General features: G+C 38.1%; 1 protein-coding gene across 1 annotated transcript; it reads right to left on the minus strand.

Moving 5' to 3' along the window:
- Positions 1-268: 268 nt before the first annotated feature.
- Positions 269-19,907, minus strand: tbx15 (T-box transcription factor 15). Its single transcript, XM_060929587.1, has 8 exons — positions 19,385-19,907; positions 14,398-14,584; positions 11,797-11,898; positions 8,335-8,506; positions 6,160-6,327; positions 5,890-5,954; positions 4,459-4,556; positions 269-2,728 (listed from the first exon to the last, which is right to left on the minus strand). Exons 1-8 carry the CDS (start codon positions 19,584-19,586, stop codon positions 1,893-1,895), a joined length of 1,830 nt encoding a protein of 609 aa, XP_060785570.1. The 5' UTR covers positions 19,587-19,907; the 3' UTR covers positions 269-1,892.
- Positions 19,908-20,750: the final 843 nt, after the last annotated feature.

Genomic DNA, 20,750 nt, shown 5'->3' on the forward strand with positions numbered 1-20,750 from the left:
AAACAGGTGTTTCTAATATATAGGGATGTCTTCATGGTCAGATCTGATCTAGATGATTCAGATCTGATATTTCAGGGGTGAACCTGAGCACTGATGGGAGATAATTTGAGTGAGTGAGAGAGAGAGAGAGAGAGAGAGAGAGAGAGAGAGAAAGGAAAAAAAGACACTTCTGACTTCCATGTAATAGATGCTGATTGTGCTTTTAAATCACTGGATTCTGTGCCTGGATAATGAGAAGGGTAACCAAGAAAAGAACAGTGACCAAGAATATGTATTATTACTGTATTAAAAACAGACATGATAAATTGTGAAATGTAAAAAAAAAAAAGATCCACATCTAACCAAACCAGTAAGTCACTCTCTGCCTTTCTCCTGGAGTGGTAGTATATATCAACATGCATCACAAACAGCAAGGGTTAATGCATCATGTACATGAGATTTTTATCAAACAAACAGCAGCATTAATCCTTTATTCTTTCTTTATTTATAATATTCATTTTCAGCTCTTCATGAACTTACTCTGTCTCGTGCACATGGCAACAACAGGGACATGTGTTTAAAGGAGACACAGATTTACATTCACTGTCCAGTCCAGAAAACCAAGCGCTCAGTCATACTGTATGAGAAGTGTACTGGCCTGTCTTCTCACTTTCATGCTTGAAAAAAGTTTGATCTTTCAACAGTTGTTGTAAAAGTAGCTTGTACAGCATTTTTAAAATGTCAAGACATGGGCTTTGGTTTGTGTCTTTCGCGTCCTGACAAATATGTTCTATATTTCAGAAAATGTTGACAAAAAATTGATTTTGGTAACAAGCTTGTGACCCACTATTTACATTTCCTACCTATTTGGGAAGCAAAGGATTGTACTTGCTTTACCATGTTTATACACTTATTTCACAATCAGTTCAAAGAATAAATCTTACTCATTCTTACACAGGCTGCCAAATAGTGTATACTGTATTGTAGGAACTGAATTGCATTGCTGAGGTTTTGTGCTTGGCACCTATATTTACTGCACATTTGTTTTTTGTCATATAGCACTTAAATAATTTACACTTCTACAGCACTCCAAAACATACATTTATTACTCTGGTAGTCTATGTTTTCCACACATCAACATTAAAGCTTAGTGTCTAAAAAGGTGATACACTCCAAATTTGGTTAAATTCTAAATTAAAGTTCTAAGAAAATCGGCAAGGACAAATTTACCAAAAGTAACAGTTCTCCAAATCCAGTTCCTGCCCATCAGTGTCCTTCAGGTGAACCTTTCTCACTTTTTCAGGTGAACAGTTTTCACTAAAAAAAAAGAAAAAGAAAGAAAAAAGACCACTGCGTAATGTTTCCATTTCTCTGAAATGACGTTGTTGTGAAGCAGATTGATGTGTGATGTGCTTTTATTGTTTAACAAAAACAACACCTAGGTCAGCTCTGAGTGTCCATTATTTAGATAAAGGATGTATGTGACAAGAAATTATTTAAATGAGTTCATTATTGCACCAAATCTCACTAGAAACCTTCAAGAGCACCTTCATTTGCTTCAAAACTGCATTGGACTGAGGTTGGAAAGTAAAGAAGGCAGGTTCATATGATCTTATATGTATTTGCCTATTTTTGGCATGTAACATCAAGAAAAATGACATAAATAACACATTTATGTTGTCCATGTACGTCTGATTAGTGATTCAAAGTCTGTACATGAGATGATTAGCTCCTTTTTAAAAGGATTCAAGATTTGCTCTGTACCTTTGTCCATCAGCAACATATGAAGTACACACCAAAGATCTGATTTAAAAAAAAAATGCTAAAATTCAATGATGGCAGGAAAACAGACTGAGAAACAGTTTGATATGACTTCTTGCTCTGATGGCAGTTTCACCTTGTTTTTCATTCTTTCAAACCATGTGCATAGACATTTGAGAGGAGGAGCTATACTGGCGACCATCACAGGCTGTGGACACCTGCTGGCTACTGCTGGGATTTCCTATCATGTGCATGCTGTCCATGCTGCCACTGGATAGGTACTGACGCTCAGCAAAGGCCCCAGCAGAAGAGGATGAACACAGCAGGCTGGCCTGAGATTTCTCAGAGTTGGTGGCCAAGCGTGGGGAAGCTGGGAAGTTGTATCCATAGAGGTTGTAGGGATTGTGCAAGGAAAAGGCATTATATGAGCCCTGCTGCATGTGGTGATGACTCCCGGTAAACATGTGTGCCGAGGAAGGGGAGGTCCCTGGAGAAGAGGACGAGCCAGACGCGGTACCTGCCCCTGCCTGCATCACATACTGGAGCTGGGAGGTGGGGAAAGATGACAGCTGACTTCCATAACCATCCATTTTGCCACCGCTGTTGCCACCGCCATTACTACTGGTGGGCAATGAGGTGTGAGTGCTGCCCTGCATTCCTGCTGCAATTAAAGAGGAAGTCCTCTGGGGCAGGAAAGAGTCTGAAGGCTGGGCGGAGGCCATGCTGCCACCTGCTGACTGGAGACGGCCGTAGGATCCGTCGGCCAATCCTCCATAACCCTGCAAGGTTGGCATATTGCTTCGGGCACAAGCAGGATACTCAGACAGCCCCAGGTTACACAGCTGGCTTTCCCTGCAGCCCACATTGAAGGTGTTAGGTGCAAGATGGAAGGTGGGTGGAGAGCAGGAGGGAGAGAGAAGGTGAGTCGCACTTGAAGGAGATGGTGTACCAGTGCTCGAGGTAGTAGGAGATGTGCCAGTGCTCCCTCCTGCAAAGCACAGTTAACAAACAGTAAGAGATTTTTTTTTTTAAAAAGCCCATACTGTCTCGCTGTAATAAAACCAGACAAACATGAACATGTGTAAATTAAAAGTGATAAAGCATCTACTAAGATTCTATTGCTACTCAGCATTCAAAATGACCAGGATGAGTGGAAATCTACATAGACAAGTCCATATACAGAGACAAAAATAACACCAAATACAAAGACATACTGTACATGCATTATATAAAGAGCACTTGAATATATACACAAGAACAGTGAAATAGTAAGACAGGGCCAGTTCTAAAAACAGAATCACTAGCCAACAATCATACCAAGAGTGATCTCTCGTTTCAGTCCGGGAACAACGTGCAGTCACAGAGGCTCCTAAGGACAAGCAATGCATCCTAAACCTCTTCATGGAACAAGAGAGCCCTGTTCAAGTTTGGCAACAAGTGCCACTTGGAGGCATATAATGGATAATATCTCTCTAGAGCAATAATCAGCAAAATCCCCACACTCATAAATAGTGACAAATTCTCTTTAAAGTTCAGCTAGTATCTAAAAGCTGAAATTATCCCAGAAATAATGTGAGGTAAATGTCGTCATTTGAAATGTGGCATATATATATATATATATATATATATATATATATATATATATATATATATATATATATATATATATATATATATATATATATATATATAAGGAAGGCAATATCTATTGTATATACTGTGTATATATATATATATATATATATATATATATATATATATATATATATATATATATATTTCACAAGAGATCTTGCCTTCCTTTCCATCATATAAAAATCATCATTCATAACATAGGAAGAAAAAGACACTTGGCACATGCAAAGCATATATATCAAAGTCTTGGAACTGAATGATGGCTGTGGGATATCTATAATCACATATTTCTTTATTAATGAGAATCTGGCTAGTGGTCATTTCATTGTTTCGAAAATTTAGACTGAGCACATGGTAAGGAAGGAAAATATCGTGCAGTCAGTCCAAAACAATTCAGGACTCTGAGTCTTGGCTGAAGTTTGGGCCAGCTCCATATGCCTTCGATAATACAGCTGAGCTCTACTCTGCGTGGTACTGCTCTGCTGGCTGAGCGAGAGGAGATCTTAGGGTGATGTCATGTTTTTCCCCCTATTGTCGGGCAGGGGTGAGAGGGCCTACAGTGGTGCTGAGGGAATAAACTGATTACTCAGAGAGAGCTGGCTGCACCGCTGGAGAGATGAAATCCTGGAGAGGAAGAACGTCTGCACAGAGTACCAAAAGTTCATCAGTGGTGTGGGACTTTAATTAATATTTAATCTATTAGGGTTCATGATGCTAAACAGATGTCTGTTCATGATAAGTATTGGCTTTAATTCACAGTTACGGTTTGAGAGAGGAGATTTTGCTGTAATGGTTGATTTTCCAGGCCATTGATATTAGCCATGGCTATATATATATATTTTTTAAAAAGGGTGACAGTTACGACTATCCAGGACATAGGTAATTGCATTTTGATTTGTTTTGCGCAGGCATTATTTTTGTTACATGTACAGGTCTATAGTGCCTGCTCTCTAGTCCATCACAAAGCTCAAGACATTAGTCTTTTACTTGGGTAGTATCCTTATTGTGGTGATATAAGATAGGCTAATTTTAATTTTTTTTTTGATGCACCTTTAATACTATTTTGATGTTCTGTCCACACACCTTGCTGTTTCTGCATGTTAGTGAAATCCTCAAATGTAAGAGTCCTCACAGGTGGTCTCCAAAAGGCATATGTTTCCATGATCGCCTCCAGACCTGTCCTGTAGAAGAAAACGGAAAAGGGTCGAGATCAGAACTGAGGACACAGGAATGATGATAATAGGGAAGCACGGAAAGAAATAAAAAATGTCGGAACAGAGGAAGGAGATATGAGAACAGTGTCAGATCATTTGCATGAAAAAGGGCAAAGAGATGCAAAGAGAAGTCAAGAGAGGGAGCTGGAGGAAACCAAAGCCTGTAAAAAGGAGCAGCTTTTTACTGTGCACATAAATCTGGGTGATGTTTCATCTCAGCCCCATACACGAATCTCTTTCCTGTGTGATTTACTCCCCTGTACTGGGAGAGGCAGCTCAGCCTTGGGCTCAGCTCAGCCTGCACAACACAGCTTCCTTTAGGGGCTGTAAGTCTCCACTTACGTTTGCTCATTAGGCACACACGCTAATAATACAGACTTTGGCCAGAACTGCACTCCATCACAGAGTAATCCCTCAAAACCAGTGTGTCAGGATGAATATAAATTAAATGGCTAAATGCACAGCTAGGAATGCCATCCTGGTATCGCAATGATGGTACTGACTGTAAATTTCTGCAAATATATCGATTTCATAACAGATGTTAGACAAATGCATGGGGTTTGAGCCTATATTATAAGCTGTTCTGCAGTATTCATGATCTTCAATGGATAAATGGAACTGTGGTTACTTAGTGGTGAATATACAGCTTTATTACTCAAGAAGGGTTATCTTTTTAAAAACCATAATCTGAGTTATATAAGGATAGATGTGTGAGTAATTATATTTTCTGTCTATAAATATCATACTCTCGAATAATGTTTTCATCTGTATTTTTGCTGCAATGAACATGCTAGTTCATAAATCAGGCCTTCTATTGTTTGAAAAATGAAAAAAGATGTCTCAAATATCTGTGCTGATAATGCACTCCAGATGGCAGCAGGCTTTCATGTGCCGAGGGTCTGTTCCAGCCTTTCTCTTGTTGTATGTTAATTCAGACTCACATCTTATAGTGATGGAGTACACTGAAGAGCAAAGTGAAAAGTATTGTGTTGAAGATGGAACAATTAAGAGAATGAAGACAGAGTGAATGAGGATATAGCACAAACAGAGATGGGTATTATGAAAGTGAAAGGAAGACATTGCTTCACCCTGGATACCTTTATCACAGATCAACAAGGATTTCTTGGCAGGCGAAGCAGCAGGTGATTTTTTTTTTTTTTGAGACAGCACATAGCAGAAATTCATCTCCAGAGGATTATTTTCATATTCAAAGTAACATTTGAGAAATATGTTTGTTTGGTCAAGCAGTATGGAGAGTACAGTGAAAGGATTGGTTACATTAGTTCTCATGAAAATGTACCTGTTTCTCCCCGAGTCCCGGAAACCTTTAGCAAACGGGTTGCGGTCAATCTTGAGTCGGGTGATCTGCAAGACAAGAAAAAGGAAATCAAAATAAGTCAGAGAAGTAATATTTAGTGCAAAATAATAATTAGACAACATATACTGTCACAAAAGCCTTTGATTCCTTGTAAAGTCTTGTTCTGGAAAGCTTTAGTTTTTGCTAGTTATTGCAATGTTGGCCACACTGGAAAATTTTGCATGCTCAAAGGTGCTGCACTGTAATACAGACCTGTTGGTTTTGATACGCTGTGACTGTGGTGAAAACAGTTTCAGGGAAGCTGAAAGTCTTCACTCCCTCCCCAGTGGGCACTGGCTTAGTAGGAGAGAGCTCACTGCTGAAGTCTTTCCGGATCACATGAACACGTGGTTGATACTTGTGCATGGAGTGTAGGATGATCTGAAGGAGGAACATTGTGGTATTTGTCTATTTCATTAAAAGTATTTATGCCTGTGTCATATAAGGCAAAAATACAGAACTAGGAGTGAGCTCATGGTGAACATTCACTACCACTGTGCTGCATCAGAGCTATAGATAAAGCCTCTCTTCCAGCCTCGGTTTGGCTTTCATTAATTCATTAATCCAGGGGTCAGACGGACTCCCCGAGCCAGAAAGGTCAAAATAGAGAGAACAGAGAATTTCAAAACAATTTTGTGACAGCAAATGTAATATTCCTATGCCTTATCTTCTTGACCTTATATAACTGAATGGCCCAGGAGAGCTTAGGGAAAGACTGTACCAGCTAACCTCACAAGGATCTAATATCAGAGAACCAGAGCAAACATGACCCAAATCCCACAGCAGCCAAAACACCTACTTGAATCATTTTGAGAGTTATGCTAAGAGTTCAACTATTTGTGTATAAAACATGATTCAACAAAGAAAATTACAGTGACAGCAAGTGACAATGTGCACTGATTATGTGCATCAATTATCTGTCCACTGTTAAAAGCAATATACAAATAAAAACTAAACTGACTGATTATGATTTCCAGGGACGGTCATGTTACGGTATAGCCAATGTCATAACCAATAAATTACAAAAAAAAAAAAAATTGTTGCTTTGAAACTAACTACACAGAATTCAGGGTGTTAACCCTGCTTTGAAAGTATGGTCACGTGTTTAAATTTTGCACGTTTAAAAGTTATATATAATATAAATATATTTTTCAATGATATGTGAGCATGAGAGAGAAAACGGAAGGTAATAAAAGGGTTGAATTGTCCATCATAGCAAGACATCTTACACAGGACGTTCCACTGTTAACTTCCACTCTGGCTCCAGGCGAACAAAAAAAAAAATAAAAGTCTCTTTTTATAAGGCTGTGGTAAAAGAAAAAAGGGCCCTTCTCCATTTTCCAGAAAAACACCAGCACACTGTAGTTCTTAACACCCATATGTTATTACATTTGTCAGAATGGTAGAGTGATAGCATCATGATTCAAACAAAAACATCTCCAAATGCACAGACGATGCCAGCAAAGCACTACTTGACATAAACTTGGTATAAAATGCCCATTTTGAGCGCACAGACTTTACATCTAAAATCTGCATAAGGGACGTTTGATTCAGAATAGAAAGAAAAAAATCTTTTTCCTATAGCGTATCAAAGGTGTTCATATTTAGCACTAGTTAAACTGTTCAGAAACAAATGCTAAAAATCTTATGAAACAATATTTAGCACATTAGGATGCTGATGCATCACTCCCTTTATTCTACTTTGCTTACTGTGTTACTCATAACCATAACGACATGACAGAACATGTTAAATGTCACCAAGAGTCGTTTAAAGCTCTTTTAATAAAACCACCTTCCTTGCAGTGAGTGCACAGAGAACAACAAAGAAGTATATCAAGAAATTTGTAGAGCACAGAAACAAGATCCTTAGACCACACTTTACATCAGGAACAATCACACCTGATAAAAATGTGAATATCTTCCTGCACAATATAGCCTTCATGTATCCCATTTGTAAAACCAGTCGCTGTTCAGTTGTGAAATATAAGGAGCAAGTGAGTTTTGACCTGGGAATAAGCTGGAAAACATTTTATTATAGAGAGAGGCTACAGATGACAGGAGAGGCCATAAAGTGTGTGATCCATCAGTTAGCATCTTGCAGTTATGAATTTTATTATATGGAAGTGTGTGAAAGAACAGATGAATAGCCTTAAACATGTGAAGTCGCTTAGTGAGATATGAGTGTATATTATCCAGGTAAGCTTTATCAAGAGTTATCGTATAGCCTAATAAAGTATGGTTAGTTTAAATGTTGGTCAGTTGGAGAGTCGTGTAATATATACACACATCAAAAGCAGTCATAATAGTGAAGTGTTTTAACACCACTAATCCCAGTGCCTGGTAAACATTCCAAATGATGGCGATTCTCTGGTAATAAGCTAAACTCACATGTCCTTGGTCATCCAGCTCATTGTTGGTGAGTTTCAGTTTGTCAAAGCTGACCACCTGTCTCATCCATGTGTCCCCAGAGGCCAGTGAATCGGGATGGATATATACACGTGGGGGTACAGGAGAGTCTGCATTTCCAGCCACCATCCACTTTGAACTGTGATAAACATACCTGCAAATACAGTGAAGTGATATGAAACACCCTAATCCAAGCAACACTGTTACCCATTGGATTGATTTACATATTCATAACTGAGGTCTGAATTTATGACCCAATAACATAATAGCAAAAATTTTGCTGCTTCAAAATAAAGATATATTTCCATCAGTTTACTTGATTAATCCTGTTAAACTATCAGATCTGATGTGCAACCTTTGGGTCAAATCCCAGCCCTCTCGATTTAGTTGTTCTTGGTTTGTTCTTGACACTGCTGACAATTTAGACTCTACACACTGCTGTCTAATGCACAGCTGGTTGTCTTTAGTTCTGGATTTTTACTTCTGAAAGTATTTAGCTGCAGCGCCTTTGCCAAAGTTATCAGTCAGCCCTAAAACATGGATATAACTCTCAATTTTACCCAAGTATTATTTGCTTGGCATCATTAAACATCATCTGTTGCCTCCTTGCATCCTTTTCATTTCAGCCTTCAGGCTTTAGCAAGCAAGCACACACACACACACACACACACACACACACACACACACACACACACACACACGCATGTATGTGCACCGACACGGACATACTTCACACATATTGAATGCAACCACATGAGAAATGATACGCATGGATATGTGGATACATGAACACATAAAGGGAATGCAACACTAAAGAATACTGACATAAACACAGAAAAGAACAACCCATATGCACACGCGTGCACACACACACACACACACACACACACACACACACACACACACACACACACACACACACACACACACACACACACAAAATACCAGGCGTTTCTGTAATTTCCTGTTTGGAGTCCTGTTTAGGGTTATGCTCTATGTAGCAGGGAAAGTGTTAAAGAAGGGAGAAACCTTAGCCCCAAACAGGACTGGAAATTTGATTAGTCTTCTTTCATCTCACATAAATCTGCCATCTGGCACCAACACAATCAATAAAGATCAGACTTTATGTGACACCCTTTGGAGAGTTTTTGAGGACATTCATATTTAAACTGAAAGTCCATATGGAGTCGTGTATAAACAACAATAAAAGGAAATAAAATAGCCGGCTCTCCTGCATTATCATAAAGTGAAAATACACACACACACACACACACACACACACACACACACACACACACACACACACACACACACACACACACAGAGTGAGGCAAGTTACAAAATAGAGAAAGAAAGGGGAAAAATGTACAGCGCTTTTTTCTTTGTACAGTGACAGAGAGCCCAAATGTACATGTACAGCTATACACACATGTAACAGGTTATTTTCTATTTTTTTTTCAGCTGTCTGCCACATTAAAGAGAAAAAGTAAACCAAGTAATATATAAAGGAAGACTTAACAAATATAGTATAATCTCAACCTTCCTTAGAAAAGGCAGTGTGCCTAAGTAAAGTGTGTAAAGTCCAATAAAGACTGTGTTTCCAGACTCCAGACCTCGAGACGGATAAAGCATTCCAGTGACAGATTTGCGCTCTATTTGCAAAGCCTTGTGGTAAATTCCCCAGCCAGAAAGAAAATCCCATTTAATTTTACAAGATCTTTTGACTCCATGATATTTGAGGACCCTAAATGATTCTCTTCATGTGCTGTTCCACGGCCTTTGAATGACTGCGGGTCTATTTTGAGGACACATGCAACATTAATTTAAACATAATTGAAATTTGAATAAAGACAAGTATCAAAGACTCCATGATTCTAATGACATGTCAGGATGCCTTTAGTTTTAAGGTACAATACCACTTCTAGTAGCATGGTATCACACACATTTATTCTTGTCACATCATTATTACTAAACCAAATATTACATGTGTGACACCAGTTTTAATAACACAGCACATTAAATATTTTCTACTGTCTCTGTTAGAACTTTATATTAAGCTGAAACAACTTAAAATAATATAATATTAATGGAGCATCAATAAAGGTATCCCACTTCTTCTAATTTATATTTGGCACAAGAGGATTTAAAAAAAATGTAGACATTTTACACCAGTTTGAGAGCCTTGAAATACAGGGCAAGATTTCAACATTTTTGGCTAAAAAGCTTCAGTTTAATGTTATAAATGTCTAATTCTTCTCGCTTTTCTCCCAAGACATTCACAGTGGTTTCAGATTTTCCAGATGTTAATCCACATGAAATTGTTTCAACAATATACCCATGGACTATGACGAGCTTGGTCAAAAAGTAACATAGAAAGAAATGCAAAGATCATGTCATGTTCATTTTTCTCTATGACCACTAAATTAGAAGTCCATGTAAATCAACCAAACCACCAATCCCTCAAAATGAATTATGCTACACATAAGGCATGCTATACATGTCTTTATTAACCTACATTTATATACAGCACCAGCCAAAAGTTTGGACACACCTTCTAATTCAGTGATTTTTCTTTCTTTTTTTAAAATTATTATTAATTAAAAGACACTTCATGTTTTAAAGGAGTGATGGATGCCATTTCTTTTTACTTAGCTGAGCGGTTATTGACATAATATGGATTACTACAGTTGTGGAATAGGGCTGTTTACTGTATTATTATTATTGACTATTTACTGTTTCATCTCAAACGCATTCAGAAGGCAAGAAATTGCATTAATTACCTTTTGACAAGGCACCTGTTAATTGAAAAGCATTCCAGGTGACTACCTCATGAGGCTGGTTAAGATAATGCCAATAGTATACAAAGTGTCATCAAGGTGAACGCTGGCCATTTTGAAGAATCTAAAATATCAAACATGTTTTGTCTTCTTAATGCTTTTTTTTGTTCACTACATAATTCCATATATGTTCTATATGTCATTTAATCGTTTTGATACTTTCAGTATTGTTCTACAATGTAGTAAATAGTCAAAATGCAGAAAAACCTATGAATGAGTAAGTGTATCCAAATTTTTGACTGGTACTGTATATATTCCATGTATATGTTTAAGAAAAGTGTACCAACACTGTGATTAATTCTGATTGTGTTCAAATGAAAGAAATGTGTTGTGAGGGTAAGGGAATGCTGTCACAGTGCAGCTGTAATCACAGAGAAACACTAAACCACAGTCAGTGCTCATACAGCCACTTAGCAATAGCAGCCCTGTGCCTCTACTTCTTCATATCTTTGAATTATTATTATTATTATTATTATTATTATTATTATTATTATTATTATTATTATTAAAAGTAATATAATTATTGCTCAAGCAGCCAGTAAAGTAAACCAAATGTTTAACCATATGAGGTTAAAATAATAAAAGGTACATACTCTGATAAACACACCTGTATCTCTTGTTGTCCACAGGTACTATGTCCATGGCTATATAATACTGCTGATGTGGATCCAGTCCCACAATTTTAACTCTCATGGCGGGAAACATTCTCCTGTAACACACCAAAATAAGTATCAAAGAAATGCTTTGAAAATTATTTAAAGAGTTATGGAAGATAAATATTTAAATGTAATAATAATTTTTATGATTATTTTTTTTAAATAGCCTATAAAGCCAGTCCATCATCAGACGTAATGACACTCATATCATAATAATAACAATCAGTTGGGTTGTAACACACACACACACACACACACACACACACACACACACACACACACACACACACACTACAAAATATGATTCAGCTGAACAAGTGAAAGTAATAAACAGAGCAGCTCTGACACTGGCAGCCATCGCCACTATTAGCTGTCATTGTCAGAAATGTGGGTTAAATTGCTGCAAAAGTGGAAAGTAAGTTGAGCAGAGAACCGAAAGCGATCTAACCCTTTACTTTACACTTCAAAGCTGCGCCTTTTCTTTTCATTTAAACGCCATAAATCTCGATGTTATAATGAGAAAAATATAATACTGCTTTTCCACCCTGTAGCGAACGGACACACACACACACACACACACACACACACACACACACACACACACACACAGAGCTCCTCCTGCGAGTTAAAGCTCACTTTAGACTGAAACAGGATGCTTGAATGCATTTCAGCATACATTGGGCTACAAATTAGAAATAAACTAAGCATGAAGAACATTACACCCAAAATGAGACAGAAATAAAGCAACCAAACTGTATTCTTCCTTGTGGCTGGAGTGATATCATTAAGTTCTGTTCCTTTAGCAGGAAAACACTTTCCTAGATAAAAGCTATCACTCCATATCCTACACACTTTACATATTAAATGAACGAAACATGCACACACATGATGGTACAGACCCAGTGACAAGGAACAGTACAGGGAGCTTTATTTCTCTGTGTGTGTGTGTGTGTGTGTGTGTGTGTGTGTGTGTGTGTGTGTGTGTGTGTGTGTGTGTGTGTGTGTGTGTGTGTGTGTTTAAACTGTCGTAGTCTGCAAGAAAGAGCGCATCGATATTTATCTCTCTCTTTACTGAATCAGATCACTGTTATAACTTTCTCCATTTATTTTCCGCCAGCAATACACGACCAATTAGACTATTAAATTACACTTCAGTTTAAAGTTATTTAAACTTAATTCACTTAGCAAATATAAGCTAACCTAATTCTGTAAAATATGGTTAATCTGGGTTAATGAATCGAGGCATATAATTAAAAAATTATTTGTGGGGGGTGGAGGAGCAAACATAAAATAGGCAATAAAAAAATATTTTTCAGCTTTGTTATTTGGCAGTTTACATTAGCAGCCATGTGTGTTTTATGGTTTCAGGACCATGTCAGGAAAAGGCACTATATAAAATCATAAGAAGTGCCTTTTCACAGTAAAATGAATAAAACCTATCTGACGGTTCAACAGTCATTTCGACTGGAATGAACTGCGATCCAGGGACGCTGCTTGAAATTTCTGGGCCCCTACCCCTCAACCCCCACCCGACTTCTTCACAATGGTGTCAGTTCTGTTTCTACCTGGATTGGAAAGCAACAAGCCTAACATGGTGTCACGCTCTGGTTCCGCCTATACAAGACTGTACCATGTAATGAATAAGTGAAATATAAAGACCACCTATTCTAATGATTTTGCAGAAAATGGAAACCCAAACCAGAAGGTTGTTGTATTTGATCGTTTTAAGAGACAAAATTATTAAAAACATGTTTTATTAAATTAACTTACACATGGTAATAATATTAATACTGTCCTCTGAGGGCCCTCTGTCAATGCTGGGCCCTTAGAATCATCCTCCCCCCCCCAGCAGCACCCCTGCTGCGATCAGAGGCTCAGTTCCATACAACTTCCATACAATTATAAAGCACAGAAAGATGGTTAGCTCTTAACAACGCACTGGATTTGTGTAATTCATCAGACATGTTTTCATCTACTTTGTCTGATCAGGACTCAGACAGTCCTTTGCACAAGATGGATCAGAAAAGCTGGCCAGAGCAACACCATTCACCAGAACAAACCAGGCGAAGTTTGATGCTCAGTTTGAGCTGGAACTACGCCTCAAAAGAGCAAGAAAACTAAAAACATATTTGCGGGATATTAATTAAAAGCAGTTCTCGTTGCAGTGGAGTAACAGGCGCAGGATGATGACGGCTCTCCTCGCGCGTGTCCGGAGCCCTCGGCCCCCATGTGCAACACATTAACACCAAGAAAAATATCACGGCATCGAGTTCGTCCCCTTGCGAAATTATGGTGTGTGTGTGTGTGTGTGTGTATGCGAGAGTGACTGATCTTCGTGCACTTATGCCACCCTGCTGTGGTGAAGAAATATGTCTTTAATAATACAAAGTATAAACGATGACCTTCCCACAATACTTTTTTTTTGGGAAGAGGAAAGCTTTTAAGTCGTTTTTCCTTGCATAAATAATCTTGTAATAGACCTAATCCCATTTTTTTTTTTTTTTTTTGAAGTAGCATTAACTATGCTGGGCGGTTTTGACCTGCTGCTGTACCTTCCCGCCTTGGTGATGATCATTTCTGTGCCGATGTCGTGGAAGCGCTTCCACAGGTCCGCGCACTGCAGCTCCACCTGGATCTCATCCATGGAGGCGGCGGGGTTCAGATCCGCGGGGCTCCCGAGCGAGCACGAAGATCTCTCCGCCAGCACCTCTCCGTCCGAGCCTGGACTGGCCTCGCAATCTGCCCACCATAACACAACAACATCAGCATGCTCATCAAAGCTAGAGACACAAAGAACACGGCTTGAGGAAAACACTCGCCGTGCAATGCCCACTCACCTGCTCCAAGCAGAATGAAATGAAAATGAAACGTCATGTGGTGAACTCAAACTGTAGCTACATGTGTGCACTAAACAGGCAACGAATTTCTGTTGTGCGTTTAAAGATAAAATAAATTAGTGGCTTAATGGATCAAAGACAACTCAAAGAAAGCAGACAAATAATTAATGGAACACTGGATAAAATAGACTATTTAAATGTTTTAGGATGATAAAATATCAATGACAATGTCACATCCCTCGATGTATTTATGATTAAAATTATCCTATTAAAAAAAATTAAGGTGATGTGTAATCAAAGGAACGGAATTATATGAGAAATCGTGTAGGGAAAGATCCTGACACTTATTTCATTTCATCCAACATCCTAAGCTATTAATGTACTAACTGGTGGACTAGATTTATAATAAATAATCAGAACAATCATCGAGAATATAATTATATGCGTTAACACAACAGGCCAACCATATTATACAGTGTTCAAAGTTAACAGGTGTTAGAGCTACCGTATAAACACTATAGAAAATATCTATATCTATCTAAATATCTATAGAAAATATAGACACTATATTTTTATTTACTTACCACTATATTTAATTCCCTACACACACAAAAACTACGTCAATGTTTGCACAGTTATATATATATATATATATATATGAGAGAGATTGTGAAATTCAATATTTCTAAATAATAATTGTTTAAAATAATATCGCCTCAAGAGCAACACACAGTAATTAATGACTGAAACAAAGTCAGTATGTGGTGTATTAACCCTTTGCTTAAAATCTAGCAGTCTCAGATACAATGTGTGCAGTTTTATAAGGAAATGAGCTGTAGGTTTTTCTGAGCATGTTGCAGAAGCAGCCTCAGTTCTTCTGGACACTTTGTCACACTTGCTTCTTAATTTTGCAGCAAAACCTAGTAGCCTTCATTATGTTTTTGTCTGAAAAGGGGTCATAATATTCTGCTTTCTTGACTGACATTTTGACAAACACGTTCATTTTTGTGCTGGAAAACTAATGTTTGGAAATCTAAAATATACTCGATAGAAGTCATAAAATGAAAGTCTAACAAAGTTTGTGCTAAAATGTTATCAATAAGGTGCCTAAAACCAGGAAGAGCAGAATTTCACTATTGGTTATATTAGCTTGTTTGTTTATTTGGTGTGTTTTATTACGAAAGACACCATGCACAGAGACTATTCACACGAGTGAGATTGCTTTGGCAGCATCCGCAATGCAAATAAGGCAACACGGCCGCAGAGCTGCAGAAAGACTGGACACTGGCCAACTACACTGGCTTTAGAACTCACTGCATACACAGGACAGACTCCTAAAGCTCCATGACCGTGGCCTTGACTTAGAGAGAAACATTTTTATTGCCTTCCTGAAACCATTTTCCTTATCAGCGTCTTGATGTCTCTCCCTTTCACACAAGAAAGGACTGTCCATGAATGTCCACGAGTCCCAGAGCTCTCACCTCCAGCCAAACCAATCATATACTGCTGCTGTCATCAGCTCCTCGTTTCCTCAACACCAGCTCGCCTGTCTCAATATCATCGCTCAAACTCCAGACCAGAAACAGTACAACAGTACAACAGATCACTATACCAATACGACCAACTGAAAACGTTGTAAACGTGCTTTAATGAAGAGTTTATTGATAACTGTGCTTGTAGCTTGATTGGATATTTTAATCCATACAGAGCTCAGTTCTGGCCCATGAATAAAAAGTTTTGAACAGTCACGTGGACAGTAATTACGTGACATAATGTTAAGTTAGAGTTCAAAGGAGGATGGCAGGTCGGCTACATTTCACTTAAAAGTTGTGTTTTCAACAACGAATAATTTCTCGGTATGAAATCGATCTGAAACTGAACCTTTAATGCAGTGAAGAAGGACTTTAACTTGGGTACGAGGCCACTCACTAAGCATGAAATGTTAGAGTAACCCAATGCAGCAGGAACAGAGGCACCTGTTTCCGCTGAATTTAATTCAATCCCACGTGAAAGAGAGGTAATAAAGTTAAAGATTAAAACTCCTTTTTTTAAGCACACACATCTGTCGTCTTTCGTTATAAGCTTCTCTCAATAAGACTCAAAGGAGCAATAGAGATCGGATTATTTATGGATAAAACCTCGCACACCAAGGAGCGCAAACATTTTTTTTCCAAACAACACATTATGTTCTCTCAAACTGACTTATTAACATTTTTCTCGTGAAGCTGAAAGAAATAACATCACGTAGGTCTATTTTTCCAAGAACCGTTAATTGTATAATTTCTGGAATAAACAGGAAAACTAATTTAAGTTCTGTTCATATTAGAGAGATCAAGTGTAGGTCATTTGGAACAGAAATAAAAGGGCTGAAAACAATGTACATTAGAATAAAAAGGTAAATTTTGGCTCATCTATTATTCAGGCTCTTGGCACATACTCATGCGATCAAGATTTCCAATATTAAATAATATATAATGTTAATTAAGTTAAATATAAATAATACATTATAAATAACAAAACAGCCTCGACGCGGATTTTGTAAATATTTTTAAATGTAAATAAATGCATGGAAAACGAGCGGAATTTTACATTTCAAAGAACAGCACACAATTTACATCAGGACAGTAAAGGGCTGTTAAAGCCGGTGCAATACTATCGAATTTAAATAGTTGGAGAACTAATATATAGTTTGGATATCAAATACATGTTTGCTTTAAGAGAGAGAGAGAGAGAGAGAGAGAGAGAGAGGTAATATTAAAAAATGGCATCAACTACAAGAAAATCCGAATAATCCTAATGATGAAATAAAGCATAACATACACTTGGCACATACATTTGTCAACATATAAACACCATAATACCTGCTGACTTCATTCACCAATACAAAAGCGATGCCGCAGGACTGCCTATATGAAGTGTATGGACAGTGTGAAGGGAATTACACCACTGAACACAAGATTTCCACCAGTGTTTCTTTTGCCGTGGAACCTGAGCAGCTGAAAGGTTCTGAAGGTTTTGGTGTGAGCTGCTGCTCCTCACTTCCGCGCGCTCCGGCTGGAGAAATGTTTCTCCAGAGCGCCACACAAACACACCGAGCCCCAAATCACCTGCTTAATATTTATCAAAAAATATTATAGCATTTCTGTACGATCAATGCAAAAAATGCTTTCTTCAGAGTTTCCTGGAGCTTCATGATCTCTCAATGTTCACAGGAACACTGCAACCAGGCTCCATCAAAACACTCAGTATCACAGAGCATTTAAAAGCAATAATAGATGCAACACATTAAATCTTACTACACATAATCCATCAAAACGCATCCATTTACAGTCAAGATCAAATGTGAACTGAAGTGTTATGGACCGTCTGATTATTAGACAACGAAGTCTGATTATTTTTGTTCGACCTCATTTACAGGTTACGTTTATGAGTGATATTAAATGTAATGCATCTGATAAATACAGACTGCTGGAGCGTCTTTGTGTCAGTTATATAGCCTACGGCATGTAGATTATTTTAAATAGCTTATACTTGTCTGAATTTAAAAAAAAAACCTTTCCCTTAACCACAAGAGGGGATTTTGTCCTTTATTGTTTTTCTAAGTACATTCAAGGCTTATTATATTCACTGTTTTAAAATTGACGCTTGAAATTATTACACATAATATCCTACTGAAACAACGCTCACTGAAAAATCCGAAATCTTCACTGTGGTTTAAATCCAGGTTTAGTCTGACATTTTATAATGAAAAAGCTCTTGTTCGAGGTGCTGTGTTGGTCCACCTCAGTGGCGAGGCTAATGAAGTGATGACTGGCACTGCAGCTGATCAACCTATCAATTTAGTCCGAAAACAGATCTCCAGACAGACAGCTTCCTCACTCGGATAAACAACTAAGGTGATTAACTTTGTTAGATCGGATTCGAATATACCTACTACTACTAAGCACAGAGGCTCCTCTTGCTGTCCCTGCAAGTCGGGCGGAAATGCAAACTTTTTTTAGTCTATGTGGTCTGGGCTAAACATTTAACACGGGTCTTTCGAGTGAAGTATGTAATCAAAGTGCACACCAGTTTCAAACCAAACAACAACAATAATAATAATAATAATAAAGTCCCATTAGCCTTCACTGAGGCCCGAAACTAATTTCCTCAAAAACATCACACCTCGACTTTCATCCTGAGTCAGTAAAAGTGGCAAGGCATGGGCTTTAATTAAAAAAAAAAAATCATTCATTTTGAAGATATTCAGCTTATATTGTTGATAAAGATATATACTCATATATACTATATTTATAAAATCAAAGTAGGCCTGCAGGTACAGTATCTCCATTTGATCTCTCAGATCATTCGTAATGAGAAATCAGACATTCTGTAGTTATACTGCAACCATTCTATAAATATTCAGCAGAGATTTTTATATTCCACTATACTTTTTTTTCTACTTATGATAGTGGATTTATTTTTCTCACTTCGTTAATTACTTTTATGTAGTTAATTTAATAATCAAGAAAAAAAATATTCAGGCTAATCATGAGGACTAATAATACAAGTTATTATAACTCATCTTTGAACTGCTTTGTAAGAACTGTTTCTAAACTGTGTAGACAAAGTGTCCATGGACAGCGATGTCACACAGGAAAGCTGTGCGCAGCGCAGGATGAGCAGATAAGCGGTTGTGGTGAAGGCGTGATTGCGCACTAACCCGGGTCGATATCCAGGCACTGACCGGTGTCTTCTCCGTCTCCCAGCTGTCCGTTGCTTGCGAGGTTTTCCATAGAGAGCTCGAGCGCTTTCTCCTCCCAGCCTCGGAGCTTCCGCTTTTTGTTGGACCCGATGAGGGCCTCCACCGAGAAGGCGTGCGCTCTGGAGCTCAGCGCGGCGGCCGATCGCCTCCTCTCGCTCATCTCTCCCACGGCAAATCCAGCCGAGAGTGGAGTGAACCTCAACACCGCCTTCCACAAGCGCCAAGCGCACGGTTAGGGCGCGCACACACACACACACAATGGCTGTACAAGTTCAAAATGTTCTCCAATGACTAATAATAATAATAATAATAATAATCCAAATGAACAATTATTTCGCACGTTTAAAGATCCTGGACACGTGCGAGGCCATTCCTAAAGTGCTTATCATCTCGCTCGGTGCTGTATTCTACTCATATATCTTCTAGTTTTGTTGGGCTCCACTTTCTATTCCCTCTGTCTCTGTGTCTTTCTTTCTCCTCTCTGATTGATACTCGCTTCTGGAGAACTTTTTTTTCCAAGTGTCCAGGGCAAGCCTCTAAGTCCCTGTCAAACTCTGCTCAGCCAATCAGACACACCGAAGCGCCACGAGCCAAAACGCGGTGTCCAATAAGAAAAGAGGGCAAAAACACGTCGTCCTGGAGTAGTAGATTTCAGTGGGCCGCCGTTCAAAACAAAACGTTTAATCGTGCAAAAACCTGGAAAAATAAGGAATTGTTTTTAAAACGCTATTGTCGAGTGCGTAAAGTAGGTAAAGTTGCATTAAAATAATGCCGACTGTTCTGCAGGATGGGTCTCAGAACATTTTGAATGTTGCGCTGCATTTCTTCTCTATAACCAGGTTCTATTCCCCAGCTTATACTTATGAGCGAGAAAACAATCAGCTTTAGCAATGTATAAACCGATTAATGAGTATTAATGTATAGGATATTCAAGGGTACAATCTGACTAATAATTTATGCAGATATTGATTTAGGATTGGTTTATCCACTACGCTTGTACTGAGTGATTTTACTCGTTTAATATCAGCAGACTGACTTCTCCAAACCAGTGCAGATCGACGGTCACTGATCATTTCCTTCTAATTCTTACAAGTAAACGACGGCATTAATCTGAGCGAATATTTACGCAGTAAAATGTGTGCTTCAGTCCGATTTATCGAATGAACTGTTGGTATAATAAATGTCTTATTGATTTTAAAAAAAACCTAATCAATCTAAATACTGAACTCCAGTATACAGTACTGTGCAAAAATATTAGGAACCCTGTTTTGTCAGTTCATATAAACGTTGTTGTAGTTTTATTATTTTATGACTTCTACATCAC

Source organism: Neoarius graeffei, chromosome 9 (assembly GCF_027579695.1).
Source record: "Neoarius graeffei isolate fNeoGra1 chromosome 9, fNeoGra1.pri, whole genome shotgun sequence".
Lineage (NCBI taxonomy): Eukaryota > Metazoa > Chordata > Actinopteri > Siluriformes > Ariidae > Neoarius > Neoarius graeffei.

Excerpts from the sequence above, each read along its gene's own strand:
- tbx15 (XM_060929587.1), bottom strand. The coding sequence starts at position 19,586 with ATGAGCGAGAGGAGGCGATCGGCCGCCGCGCTGAGCTCCAGAGCGCAC. Across the intron at positions 11,899-14,397 it reads ATCATCACCAAGGCGGGAAG|GAGAATGTTTCCCGCCATGA; the intron begins GTACAGCAGCAG and ends GGTGTGTTACAG. Across the intron at positions 5,955-6,159 it reads CAGCGTATCAAAACCAACAG|ATCACCCGACTCAAGATTGA; the intron begins GTCTGTATTACA and ends CTTGTCTTGCAG.